The sequence below is a fragment of the Nyctereutes procyonoides genome, unplaced genomic scaffold, assembly GCF_905146905.1.
Source record: "Nyctereutes procyonoides isolate TBG_1078 unplaced genomic scaffold, NYPRO_anot_genome, whole genome shotgun sequence".
In the NCBI taxonomy this organism is placed as follows: domain Eukaryota; kingdom Metazoa; phylum Chordata; class Mammalia; order Carnivora; family Canidae; genus Nyctereutes; species Nyctereutes procyonoides.
The window spans coordinates 10,325,924-10,338,084 of NW_026575132.1; the positions used below are offsets into that span (position 1 = coordinate 10,325,924).

General features: G+C 40.6%; 1 protein-coding gene across 1 annotated transcript in view; it reads left to right on the plus strand.

The window, feature by feature from the left end:
- CASP10 (caspase 10) overlaps window positions 1–12,161 on the plus strand; it is a 32,856-nt gene that overhangs the window by 1,389 nt on the left and 19,306 nt on the right. Inside the window, exons 2-4 of the mRNA XM_055345453.1 lie at window positions 223–576; window positions 2,886–2,979; window positions 9,281–9,416. Of these exons, the coding sequence (XP_055201428.1) occupies window positions 230–576; window positions 2,886–2,979; window positions 9,281–9,416 (577 nt within the window). The 5' untranslated portion in view covers window positions 223–229. The remainder of the gene's footprint in view (window positions 1–222; window positions 577–2,885; window positions 2,980–9,280; window positions 9,417–12,161) is intronic.

The following is a 12,161-nucleotide window of genomic DNA, read 5'->3' on the forward strand; positions in this document are numbered from 1 at the left end:
AATTGGATTCCAAAAAAAGCTTCCTCCAGACCTCCAAAACGGTTGCCATGCAAGTGTTGGGCTCATTTTTTGGGGCTACTGGTTTTTGAAGTAAGCTTATAGGAATTTTTATTTTTCAGCACTTTTGGGAAATTCTCATGCCTGAACGGAGGAGGCCTGGGAAGTTGGGGTTCTCTGTATCCTTGCTTTCTCATGTGCTGCCCCACCTCTTCTCTCTTTCAGGCTGGCCATGACAACTCAAGCTCAAAGTTTGACTTTCCGTTCTGATGATAATTGTCAGTCGAGCTTCCGTGGGAAGCTTCTGACTATTGATTCAAAACTGGAGATCCAAGATGTGGAGGGCTTGAAGTTTCTCTGCCGAGACTTCGTCTCCCACAAGAAGCTGGAGAGGTCCAACTCAGCCTCAGATATTTTTGATCATCTGTTGGCCGAGGAGCTGCTGAGTGAGGAGGACCCCTTCTTCCTAGCGGAACTCCTCTATATAATCAAGCAAAATTCGCTGCTGCGGTACCTCAATCAAAGCAAAGAGCAAGTGGAGAGTTTGCTGCCAACTCGAAGGAGGGTCTCTCTGTTCAGGTGGGGAGGAGTCTGTGATCAAGAGGGGGGTTTCCATCTATTTGGTGTTCATTCAGGCCACTGGGCTCTGAAAGGAGGCGAGGATTAGGATTTTCTTCTTACCCACCTCCTTTGATGACATAGTGCTTCAAAACCAGGAGATCTCTTCCCTTCAGGTACTAATGAGATGAGAGGTTGGGAGGTCAGCAAGGCTTCAGAGCCCAGCTAGGGGCCTGGCAGTGCCTTCTCTTGGTTTGCCTCTCCCTGCCAATGGAAGTTGGCTTCAGCATAGCGGGGTTTGCACTTTCCTTTTACCCTCTGCATTCCGAGATAGCCCTTCCTCCTGTGACTCACTGTGAGGATTTGAGAAGAGGGAATGCCTACTTGGGGCCAAATCAGCAAATGAAAAAGGAGATGTATCTCTGGAGTAGAGAAAGACATCATTTATGCCATGTCCAATTTTAAATTTTCTTTTTTTTTTTTTTAAATTTTTTTTTAAATTTTTATTTATTTATGATAGTCACAGAGAGAGAGAGAGAGAGAGGGAGGGAGGCAGAGACACAGGCAGAGGGAGAAGCCGGCTCCATGCACCGGGAGCCCGACGTGGGATTCGATCCTGGGTCTCCAGGATCACGCCCCGGGCCAAAGGCAGGCGCCAAACCACTGCGCCACCCAGGGATCCCCAATTTTAAATTTTCACACATTTTTGGGTGAAACCCAGAGAGGTAAAATACAGATGTTTTACTCATGGGGTGAAATACAGCCATCAGGTTATCACAGGTCAGACCTTAGATAACGCTATTTTATTTATTTAACATTTTTTATTTTTACTTGCGATACAGTTGACCCATAACATTGTACAGTTTTAGGTGTATACCATAGTGGTTTGATACATGAGTGTATTGTGAAATGATCCCCACAATACGTTTGACATCCATCACTATGTATAGTTACCAATTTTTCTTTTCTTGTGATGAGAACTTTTAAAATCCACTCTTTGGCAGCTTTCAAATATATAACACAGTATAGTTGATCCTTGAACAATGTGGGGGTTAAAGTGCCAGTTCCCACACAGTCAAAAATCCATGCATAACCTTTGGCTCCCCCAGAACTTAACTACTAATAGCCTACTGTTGACCATAAAGTTGATTAATACATATTTTACATGTTACATGTATGATATAGTGTATTCTTGGGATAGAGTAAGTCAGAGTAAAGGAAATGTTAATAAGAAAGTCATAAGGAAGAGAAAATACATTCACTATCCTGTACTCTGTTTATTGAAAAAAATCAGAACTCAGGAAGACCTTCACAGTTCAAACCCATGTTGTTCAAGGGTCAACGGTATTGCTAACTATAGTCACCAAGTTGTATAGCACGTCACCAGGATTTAACTTGATCAACACAGTTTTAAATTGTCCACTGACATAGCTTCATCAGAGAATCACATGAGAAAGAACCTTTTATGGCCTGGGTGACTAGAATCCTTCAGGTCTTAGTGCTTGAAGTGGCTGAGAATCTGAGCTATACTTGAGTCAGTGGGGGAATTCTGCAAGTCATTATTTCCACAACGCTGGTTCAATGACCCAGGGTGGGTCTCTGGCATACAGAGGTGTTAGTATGTGAATGAAATGTTCAGCTTTTCTGGTTGTCAATTACATGATTCTCCAGAAGCTGGGATATTTCCTTCTTTGTTCAACAGTTGACCTCATACAGACTGGCATCAAGTCCTCTTTGATGAGGGCCTGTAAAGTAAGTCTGAATTCCTGGAATGGAGTCAGGAGGTGGGAGGGTATGCCAACATGGAGTTTTACATCTTCCTAGTGGGATGGAAAATGGTATTGGACTTGGAATCAGAAGGCCTGCCTCACCTGCTTATTGTGTTATCTTTTAAAATTTTATTTTATTTTTAATCTTATTTTGTTTTTTCAGAGGGAGAGAGAGAGAGCGTGGGCGTGAGGGGGGGGAGGGAGAGGGACAGAGGGAGAAGGAGACAGAATCTCAAGCAGACTCCCCAACCAGTGCAGAGCCCGACACAGGGCTTGATCTCACAGCCCTGAGGTCATGACCTGAGCTGAAATCAAGAGTCGGGCACTCAACTTAGCCACTAAGGTGCACCCCCTTATTGTATTATCTTAATATAATAGGCCTCTTAAAGCTCCGAGTTTTAGTTTTGAATCTATACAGTGGGATTCAGAATTCAGTAGAGATTTATCTACTCACAGGGTTGGGATCATCCACATGAGAATGTTTGTAAAAAGTGCGCTTGATTTATTGTGCTGTCCTCCACACATGTGAGGTTTTATTTGTCTCTCTGATATATGTCTTAGAAACCTGCTCTATGAACTGTCAGAAAGCATTGGCTCAGAGAACTTAAAGGACATGATCTTCCTTCAGAGGGATTCGATGCCCAAAACCCAACTGGTAAGTGGGTCCTACAGAGTGGGGTTGTTGTGAACACTGACTTCACCAGTTTTGGGAATATGCTGGACAGGGTTTTCAGGAAGGGTTTGTATTTGTAGGAATTGATGCCCATACAGTGCTTAAGACTCTGGTGTTGGATGAGCCTGGAGCCTAGTCCTGGTTCTGTGACTAACCCCGGAATGTGGGGCAAGTGATTGAAGCTTTCTGAGTCTTCATTTTCTCATGTGTCATGTTGTGGACAATCACACTACTTGTTTCCCAGACTGTTGGGAGAATTCGACAACATGACGTGGGTAAATGTTAGGGGCCTATATTTGGCGTCTAGTAATCAGGTTACTAGTAAGTGGTTAACTGCTATTGGCACCCAGTGTGTTTTACCAGAGAGAAATGTGTGGAAATGAGGAGGTGGGAAATAGTGGCAGAGTGGGAATGAGTCGTTCATCATCTACATTAGATGTGCTTTCTGAAGGATGCTGCATGCCCTTTTGAGGAACGTTGCATTATCTCTTAGGTAGGGTTTTCGTGAAAATCAAATAAGACATACGTTTGAGGATGTGCTTTGTAGAGGGCTGTATAGGTGTTTCGAACTAATGGTAGTATTTTAAATAATAACATAATTGCTGTATATTAATATTATTGCCATATGGGTCACATTTAAGAGTAGGAAAGAAAGTGGCAGCAGGTCTCTCTTCCAGGCCTCAAAACTTTTTATGTTTTCCTTTGATTCTTTTTTTTTTTTTTTTTTAATTTTTATTTATTTATGACAGTCACACAGATAGAGAGAGAGAGGCAGAGACACAGGCAGAGGGAGAAGCAGGCTCCATGCACCGGGAGCCCGACGTGGGATTCGATCCCTGGTCTCCAGGATCGTGCCCTGGGCCAAAGGCAGGCGCCAAACCGCTGCGCCACCCAGGGATCCCTGTTTTCCTTTGATTCTAATGTCAACTTATAACAAGCAAGTTAGTTAATTTTAGAAGGGGCCACTTTCATATTTTACCCTATAACATTACTTTATAATTATGCTAGTCAATTGCTGTTTTTATTATATTTTAACTTAATGGAACATCTGATAACAAAAAAAATACATGTAACATGTATGGAAGTTATGAAATTTAGTACTAAATGAACAGCCGTGGACCACCCCCTCCCATGCAACTTAGAAATGTGAATATCCCCCATGCTCTCAAGTCTTCATTCCATATGTAGCCCTCCCATATCACATTCTCCTGAGATCAGCTGATATTATTGACAAATAACTTTTGTTTTTAGAAAAATCATTGAGGAGTGGGAGGCTGTTTTACATGGGGTAGATCAAACGAGGACTCTGACTCTGACTCTGTAAGTCATTCATTAAATGTTTCCTGGTGTCAGACCTAAAACCTGAGTAGGTTCATTTTGTTTGCATTGCCAACAATCTTTGAGATCTTTTTTCCTCTTTTAGAGCCCTCGGGGATTTTAGACTGTGTCTTTTGATTAGTCGCCTCTTGAGACTTCTTTCTTCCAAAGGTTGGTTGTGGGTTCCTTGGGGTTGAGGACTGAGTGTTAGTCATCATTATAGCTCCAGAACCTTGGAGAATCTGTTACAAAGTGATGCTCTGAATGAAAGCAGGAATGAATGGGATGATACAGTCTTACCCTTTTCATTCTGAGAAAAGGGCCTGAACCCTTTCTGTTTCTGTGCTTTTATGACAAATAACTGGAGAGATTAGCAGGATGAACTAAGCCACCTTGATAGGATGCGCAGAAATATACTGATAACTTTCTTATACTTATTGCCACTTGTTGGAATCTACTAATTTTCTTCCTTAGATAGCCCCTGGAAGTTCTGATGTCTTTCTGCCTTTCTTAAATACTTTATTCCTCTTTTTCTCTTTTTATTCTTACGGAAAAAAAAATACCCAACAAAACACAATTGTAGAAAAAAGACATAAAACAAACATATAGTTTAATGAATGATTATAAGGCTAATCCTCTTGAAACCATCACCTAGGTCAAGAATTTGAATTTTGCCAGCCACTCTAGAAACCGCTCCACTTACCCCCATTCCAATCACCAGCCCCTTCCTACCCCCTAGAAGTAACCACTGTCCTGGCTTTTATGGTAACAACATTTTGATGTTTCTTTATGGTTTTATCATTTACCCGTGCATCTCTGGGTGTCAAAGTTAGTCTTGGCCAGTTTTTTTCTTTTGAGTGTTTTTAAACCTACAGGTTAAACTCCTGTCCCTTTAATCCTTCCCTTTCTTTTTCTTAAAATTTATCTGTTGAAAAAAAATTTATCTGTTGAAGAACCCCGGGATGATTGGCAGATAGAATTTTCCCCAGTTTGACTTTTGCTGATTATGTGTGCTCGGTACATTTCAACACACTCCTCAGGCTCCTGCAAACTAGCAGCTCCATTCAGATGCCAAATGACTCAACCTTACAAGAGATTTCCTGTCATTTGAAAAGCTCTCCAGGTTATTCTAATAATATTCTCTCCCAGCGTGAAGCATCCTCTCACAATTTCTCTGGTCTCTGGGTTTATAAATAAAATGAAACTACTCTCTGTGGTTATACCTTTATGCCCCTTCCTATGTCATGAGCAGAAGTTCTCACTCCCCACCAGAGGGTGGAGGATGAGGAGACGGCCAGGGGTCCCTGATATGCTCCACACCACATCACGATTTTCTACTAGGAAAAACTGGGAAATGTGTTTCTTCCTATACTTTTCCTCCATGGGTCTTAGACCTTAACCTGCAGGCATCCACGGTTTGTGGCCAGAAGAATTCCAAACATTTTACCCCCTGCTAAATTAGCTTTTAGGTCATTGAAGGCCCATGCTCAGGTAGCCAAACGATTGTATGCTTTTTCTCATTCAGTACAATAGTAAAGGGAGCTATTGCTGTATTTCACTGTGGCATAAAAACTGTGGGATTCAGAAAAAGCACACTACTTCTTGGGTTCCAAATGATCTCAGCTTTTGATTCTGAAGGAGATCTATTTCTTTGTGTGAGAATTGTGGCTGAGTTTATATACTATAGATAATCCAGATAATCTCTACTGGATCTTGTGATCAGGCTAGCCTTCTTGAAATGTGTAAAGGACCATCTCTAAGCAACGCAGATGAGTATCCACGCCAGGGCTTAATAAGGCTGCATTATCTGCTATTGTAATTGCAAAAGATTTTGTCGCAGAAATAAATTATATAGCAGCCAGGTGGGGAGGGCCTGAACTTCCCTCAGTCAAAAACAAAAGGTTCTAAATTCACATGGTCTCTCTTGAGTTAAAAAAAAAAATGAACTTGGGGGATTCTTCGATGGCTCAGAAGTTTAGCGCCTGCCTTCGGCCCAGGGCGTGGTCCTGGAGTCTCTGGATCCAGTCCCACATCGGGCTCGCTGCATGGAGCCTGCCTCTCTCTCTCTGCCTGTGTCTCTGCCTCTCTGTCTCTGTGTCTCTCATGAATAAATAAAATATTTTAAAAAAAAAGATCTTTGTAGGGTGTTCTAAGATTCCTTTTTGATAACTTTCATACAAGTTCATAGCAATATAGCTGCCTTCACACATCCTGAGAGACCCAACAATAGTCCGGAAATCTGTTCTCTGGGTAGCAAATGAACGTTGAATGTAAAGGAAACCACACCCAGATCTACTAGCTTAGCATAGAAGCAGAACGAGCGCTTTCATACACTTCCTGCTAGTATTGACTGAGTGGCGTTCTTAAAGTACAGACTCCATTTCGAGTGTGTGTGTGTGTGTGTGTGTGTGTGTGTGTGTAGAAGGTGTTATTTTCCAAACATCTCATAAACTTTCTTCAAAGTATGAAGAATTTGCACCATTGCTTCTAGAATTTTCTTCCTCCTGGTAGGATGCTGTCAAAAATAGTGTTTCTGTTTTAAGGTTCAGAGATAGCTCATTTGCTTGTGACCTACAGCAGAACTTTGTGTGGTGGACCCCTTTGCCCAGCTGATCAGCTCTGGATGAATCTTTCTGCACCCCCTCTTCTCTCCTGCCTTTATTCCCTGGCCAAGCTATTGGTGTGCTAGGGCTGCACTTGGAGACACAGAGTTTTCTTTGTCTTTTTGGTTCTTCTCCCTGTCTCTGGAATTTCTTAAAAAATTATAATATCTTAAGAGTGCCTGGCTGGCTTAGTTGGTGGAACATGTGACTCTTGATCTTCAGGTTTTGAGTTCAAGCCACATGTTGGGTGTAGAGGTTACTTAAAAATAAAAATCTTTAAAAAAATTGTAATTTCTCTTTGACCAGATGAGAACAGAAATCAAGTAAGATTTTGTAACTCTGGCCTTTCCCTTAGTTGCTGCCATCTTGAGAGAGAGATAATGAGAGAGCGCACAAACAGAGGGGAGAAGGAGAAGCAGGTTCTCCACTGAGCAGAGAGCCGGACACGGGGCTCCATCCCAGGACCCCAGGATCATGATCTGAGCTGAAGGCAGACACTTAACCGGCTGATCCACCAAGGCACGCCAGTTGTTGCCATCTTTAGTAACTTGTTTGAAAATACACACATGCACATACACTAACCCTTCCTCATCCTAATGTTATTGCTGTCTCCCTCCTTCCCTCTACTGCCAAACTTCTTGAAAGAATAGTTTGTGTACACTCTTTCTCCACTAACTCAAATCTGGGTCACGTTTCAATGCATTTCGATATGACTTCGACTTCCATCATTTCAATGAAACTATTTTTTTTTAATATTTTATTTGTTTATTTGAGAGAAAGAGCGAGCAAGAGACCACAAGCAGGGGGAGCAGCAGAGGGAGAGGGAGAAGCAGGGAGCAGGGAGCCCAATGCCAGGGCTCAATTCCAGGACCCTGGGATCATGACGTGAGTCGAAGGCAGACGCTTAACTGGCTGAGCCATCTAGGCGTCCCCAGTGAAACTGTTCTTACTGAAGCCAGCATGAACATCCTCATAACCAGATTTTTAGTTTCACATCATTTCTCCACGTGGCTTGTCCTTTTCCATGTTGGCAATGAGACCTGTCATCCTTCAAGAATCCCCTCCCATGTGCAGCTTGTGTGAAGCCGGCTATGTGCCATAGATGAATGATGAATAATTGAGTGGTATCACCATTGAAAGTAATTTTTGATTCTTCCTTCATTTTTTCACTTCCAGTTGATCTCTACAAGTCACCAAATTCTATTTCAAAAATGTTTCTCAAATCCAGTGCCGCCTCTGTGTTTCCACCACTGGCTTTAGACCAGGTCTTGATCATCTCTTTGCCAGAGTATTTAATCTTACTGCCAATATTTTCTCTCTAATCTGCTTCCTCCCCCAATTTGAAGACTCCTACTCAAAACCGCATGTGTTTATGTTACTGTTCTCCTTAAAAACTTCTGCGGACACTCCTTATGCATGGGAGACATGCTCAAACTCCTCACATACCGTGCGTTCCTGCACATCTGATACCAGCCCACCGTTCTAGCCATGACCTGGCTCTTATTCATTATTTGTACTCAAGCCTCTTTCTCAGTGTTTCTGAACACACTTTCCCTTTTTATCTATCTGTTCAGCCTTTCAATATGTCTGGAGAACTTGCCCCAGGTCCCACCTAGCTGATGCTTATGTGTGCAATGAGATAGTAGTGTTCAGAAGTTCACTATTGATGAGTTACTCTTTTCTGTGGGCTCTGATGTAAGTTTGTTCATATATATTTTCTCATAACTAGCTTAATACACTGAGAAGTGCTATTCACTGAAAAGATTATGGTGCCTTCCACCCTGCATGTAATTCAATATTAAAATAATACTAGCCAATTTGCTATTTTTCCCAGCAGCATTTAAGAATTTTTTTCTTTTAAAATACTAAATATTTACCCTTTGTATCTTTGGTCTCTCTGTTTTGCTGCTGCCCTAATCTAATTATGTCATTTACAGATGTGAGTGAGAGGGCGTATAGCTCAATATATTAATAAGAGAGCCTTTGACATCAGACTGCCAGGGTTCAAATACCAGCTCTGCCACTTATTGGCTCTGTGAGTTTGGACAAGTTGTTGAACTCCAGTAATTTCATCTTTAAAATGGGGGTTATAATAGTATCTAGCTTTATTGGCTTGTTTTTGAGGTAATATATAGCAAGTAATGCCTGGTATATAGTGAGTTATGTATATTTGGTATTTGTTATTAATATAGATAATTTACTTAGCAATGCCTCTTCCCCCATATATTGAACTTCTCAGGGACAAACACTGTACCTTTTTCATCATTGTGAGACTTGGTGACTAGAGACCATGCAAGTAATGTTTAAAGAATGAATGGATCATCAGAAGGCAAGTAAATGTGACTCCATTGATTCTCTTGCAGACCCCTCTAAGTTTCCTGGCATATTTGGAGAAACAAGCTCTAATAGATGAGGATAATCTGGGGTTACTGGAGGATCTCTGTAGAAAAGTTGTACCTAACCTTATAAGAAAGATTGAAAGATACAAAAGAGAGAAAGGTAAGTAGCTTACACTTATTTGCTTGCACAAGACCATGAAATTCTTAAACTAATTGGTGGTATATGATGTTTACTCATCACTCTGATAATATTCCCTTGGGAAAGCCAGAACTCTCTCCCTATCTATTCATTCAAGACCTATTTATGAATGCATACTCGGAACTAGGCACAGTTTTAGAAGGTGCCTAGAAGATGTATAGAGCAAAGCTCCTGCTATCTTGGAGCTTATATTCTAGTGAAGAAAAGTAGTTTTAGATAAATGTCTTTAAAAAAAGATAAATGTCTTTTTCTCATTTTTATAGGAGGGGAGAGATAGAAAATTGTTTTGAGTGAAATAATGAAGGAGGTGGGGTAGCATGGGGATTAAGAATGAGGTCTAGCGAGTCAGATTACCAGGACTCCACTTATTAATGGGGCAGTGGTTCTTTTCTTAGCCTTTCTGTTTCACTTTCCTCACCCATAAAATGGAGATAATAATAGTACATACCTCGTGGGTGTTTTGAGGGTCAAATGAAGTAATTCCTAAAAAAATACATGTCTAGCATAGAATAAAACATGTTGCTACAAATATGTTTGTCAGAAAGTCATGAAAACTTTCATATTCTTAGAATTAGTACGAGGAAGAAGAATTTTATTTCCTTGTTTGTTTTTTTAATTGTGTCTTGTAAATATAGTAATGCTAGAGGTATAGCAGAGGATGGAAATAACACCTGGATGATTTGCTTACTATTTATCAATAGACTAAGTTTGTGTTTTTCCAGGTTATTTTTCTCCAGAAATAGAAATGCATGAGTATATTCATGAATTATGTCATACCCATATTTTAATTCAGGGAGTCAATCTGGTGTGCAAATGTCTTTGGTTAAAAACGAAACTATCTAAAAGGAAACTTCTCTCTAAGAATTCTATAAATACAAAATGTGTTGAGGAACAAAACACACTGTTGTTAAATTGCTAAAATCCCCCAAAATAACTAAAGTAATGAATAAATGCATAATTTAAGTATAAGTTATGAAGAATAAAATGTTTCTTCTAACCTAAGTTATCAAATGAGAAATAAAAAGCTGGGAGTTGATATCAAAAGTACTTTTGGAATCCTCCCTGAGCTCTGAATGATAAGATTTTTTTTTTTCTGATTACATTCCCATTTTCCTGTAGTTAGTACCCCACACAAAATAAACAGGCAGGTGGTCAGATTGTTCTGGGTAGTTGAACTCTGGAGAAGGTACTCTAATGTTTATGTAGTAAATGGCTCAGTGAGTCTTAAGACGTGAGCTTTATATCAGAAGAATTCTAATTTTGATTTTTCTTTTTTACAACCTACCTGCTGGTTGATCTCTTTTGGATATCAAAAGAAAACAAACAAACAAACTTGTCCTCTGCTCCTATCACACCAACACTTCTGGAACATTTCTGACATAGATGGGTAGGATTTTTCCATACCAAGTAATTTTCTAATTCTCTACAGATACCATCAGGGTATCTAATGATTTAATTCAATTCTGACACTAACCAGAGTTAGCACAGACCTTAACTCAATTAGGTTAAGGGCTCAATGCCCTAAGACTGCCCCCTACTTCAGACACCAGTCGCAAATTAATGGGTCCCCAGAATACCCATGGCTTCTGTCCCATTTGGCTATAAACTGAGGGTTCCCATGACCCTGTCCTCAGTTCAGTAATTTGCTAGAACAACTCATAGAACTCAGGAAAACAGTTTACTTACTAGATTACTTGTTTATTATAAAAAGATTTGACTCAGCAACAGCCAAATATAAGAAATGCATAGGGCAAGGTATGAGGGAAGGGGCATAAGGCTTCCAGGCCCTCTCCAGGCAGCTCACCTCCCCTGCACCTTCACATATTTACCAACCCGGAAGCTCTCCAAGCCCCTTCAGTTAGAGTTCTATATGGAAGCTTCATATGTAGGCACGATTGATTTAAATCATTGACCATCATGATTAATTCAAGCTCTGGCTCTTCTCCCCTTCCCAGAGGTCTGAGTATGGGGTTGAAAGTTCCAACTCTCTGACCACAGGTTTATTCCTCTGGCACACTGCCTCCCTCCAGAAGCTACCCAGGAGCCCCAATTACCAGTCATCTCATTAACATCTTATTAGCAAGAGACACTCTAGCAGTTCAGAGATTCCAAGAGTTTTAGGAACTCTGTGCCAGGAAAAAGAGGGCAAGACCAAATATATATGTGCATATATATATTTATCAGATATCAATATTTCAGTATTAACTTTAGTATAGGTTTAAGAGCTTGTGTATATTTCTGCCATTTAGGATGAAGGACTAAAAGACTGAAAAGATAGTAGGTAGGCAGATTTTGGACTTTTCTACAAGTGAATGTGATGCAAAGTCAAAGTCCATTGTATCTGATTAGGACACAAGCTGTATTTGGGGACCACTAGGATAGCTTTCTGAATTTTCTTGAGCCTTGATGTTTGCTTTACTATTTTAAATTTCTTATTAAAGATAATGTATCTTAATTAAAAACAAATTTTTAAAAATATTTTATTTATTCATGAGAGACACAGAGAAAGATGCAGAGACAGAGGGAGAAGCAGGCTCCGTGCAGGAGCCCGATGCAGGACTTGATTCTAGGACCCTGGGATCACACTCTGAGCCAAAGGCAGACGCTCAACCACTGAGCCACCCAGGTGCCCCAAAAATAAAAATTCAAAGAAGGTTTATTTACTGCCAGCCCATTCCCTAGAGATAATCACTGTTTGCACTGTTT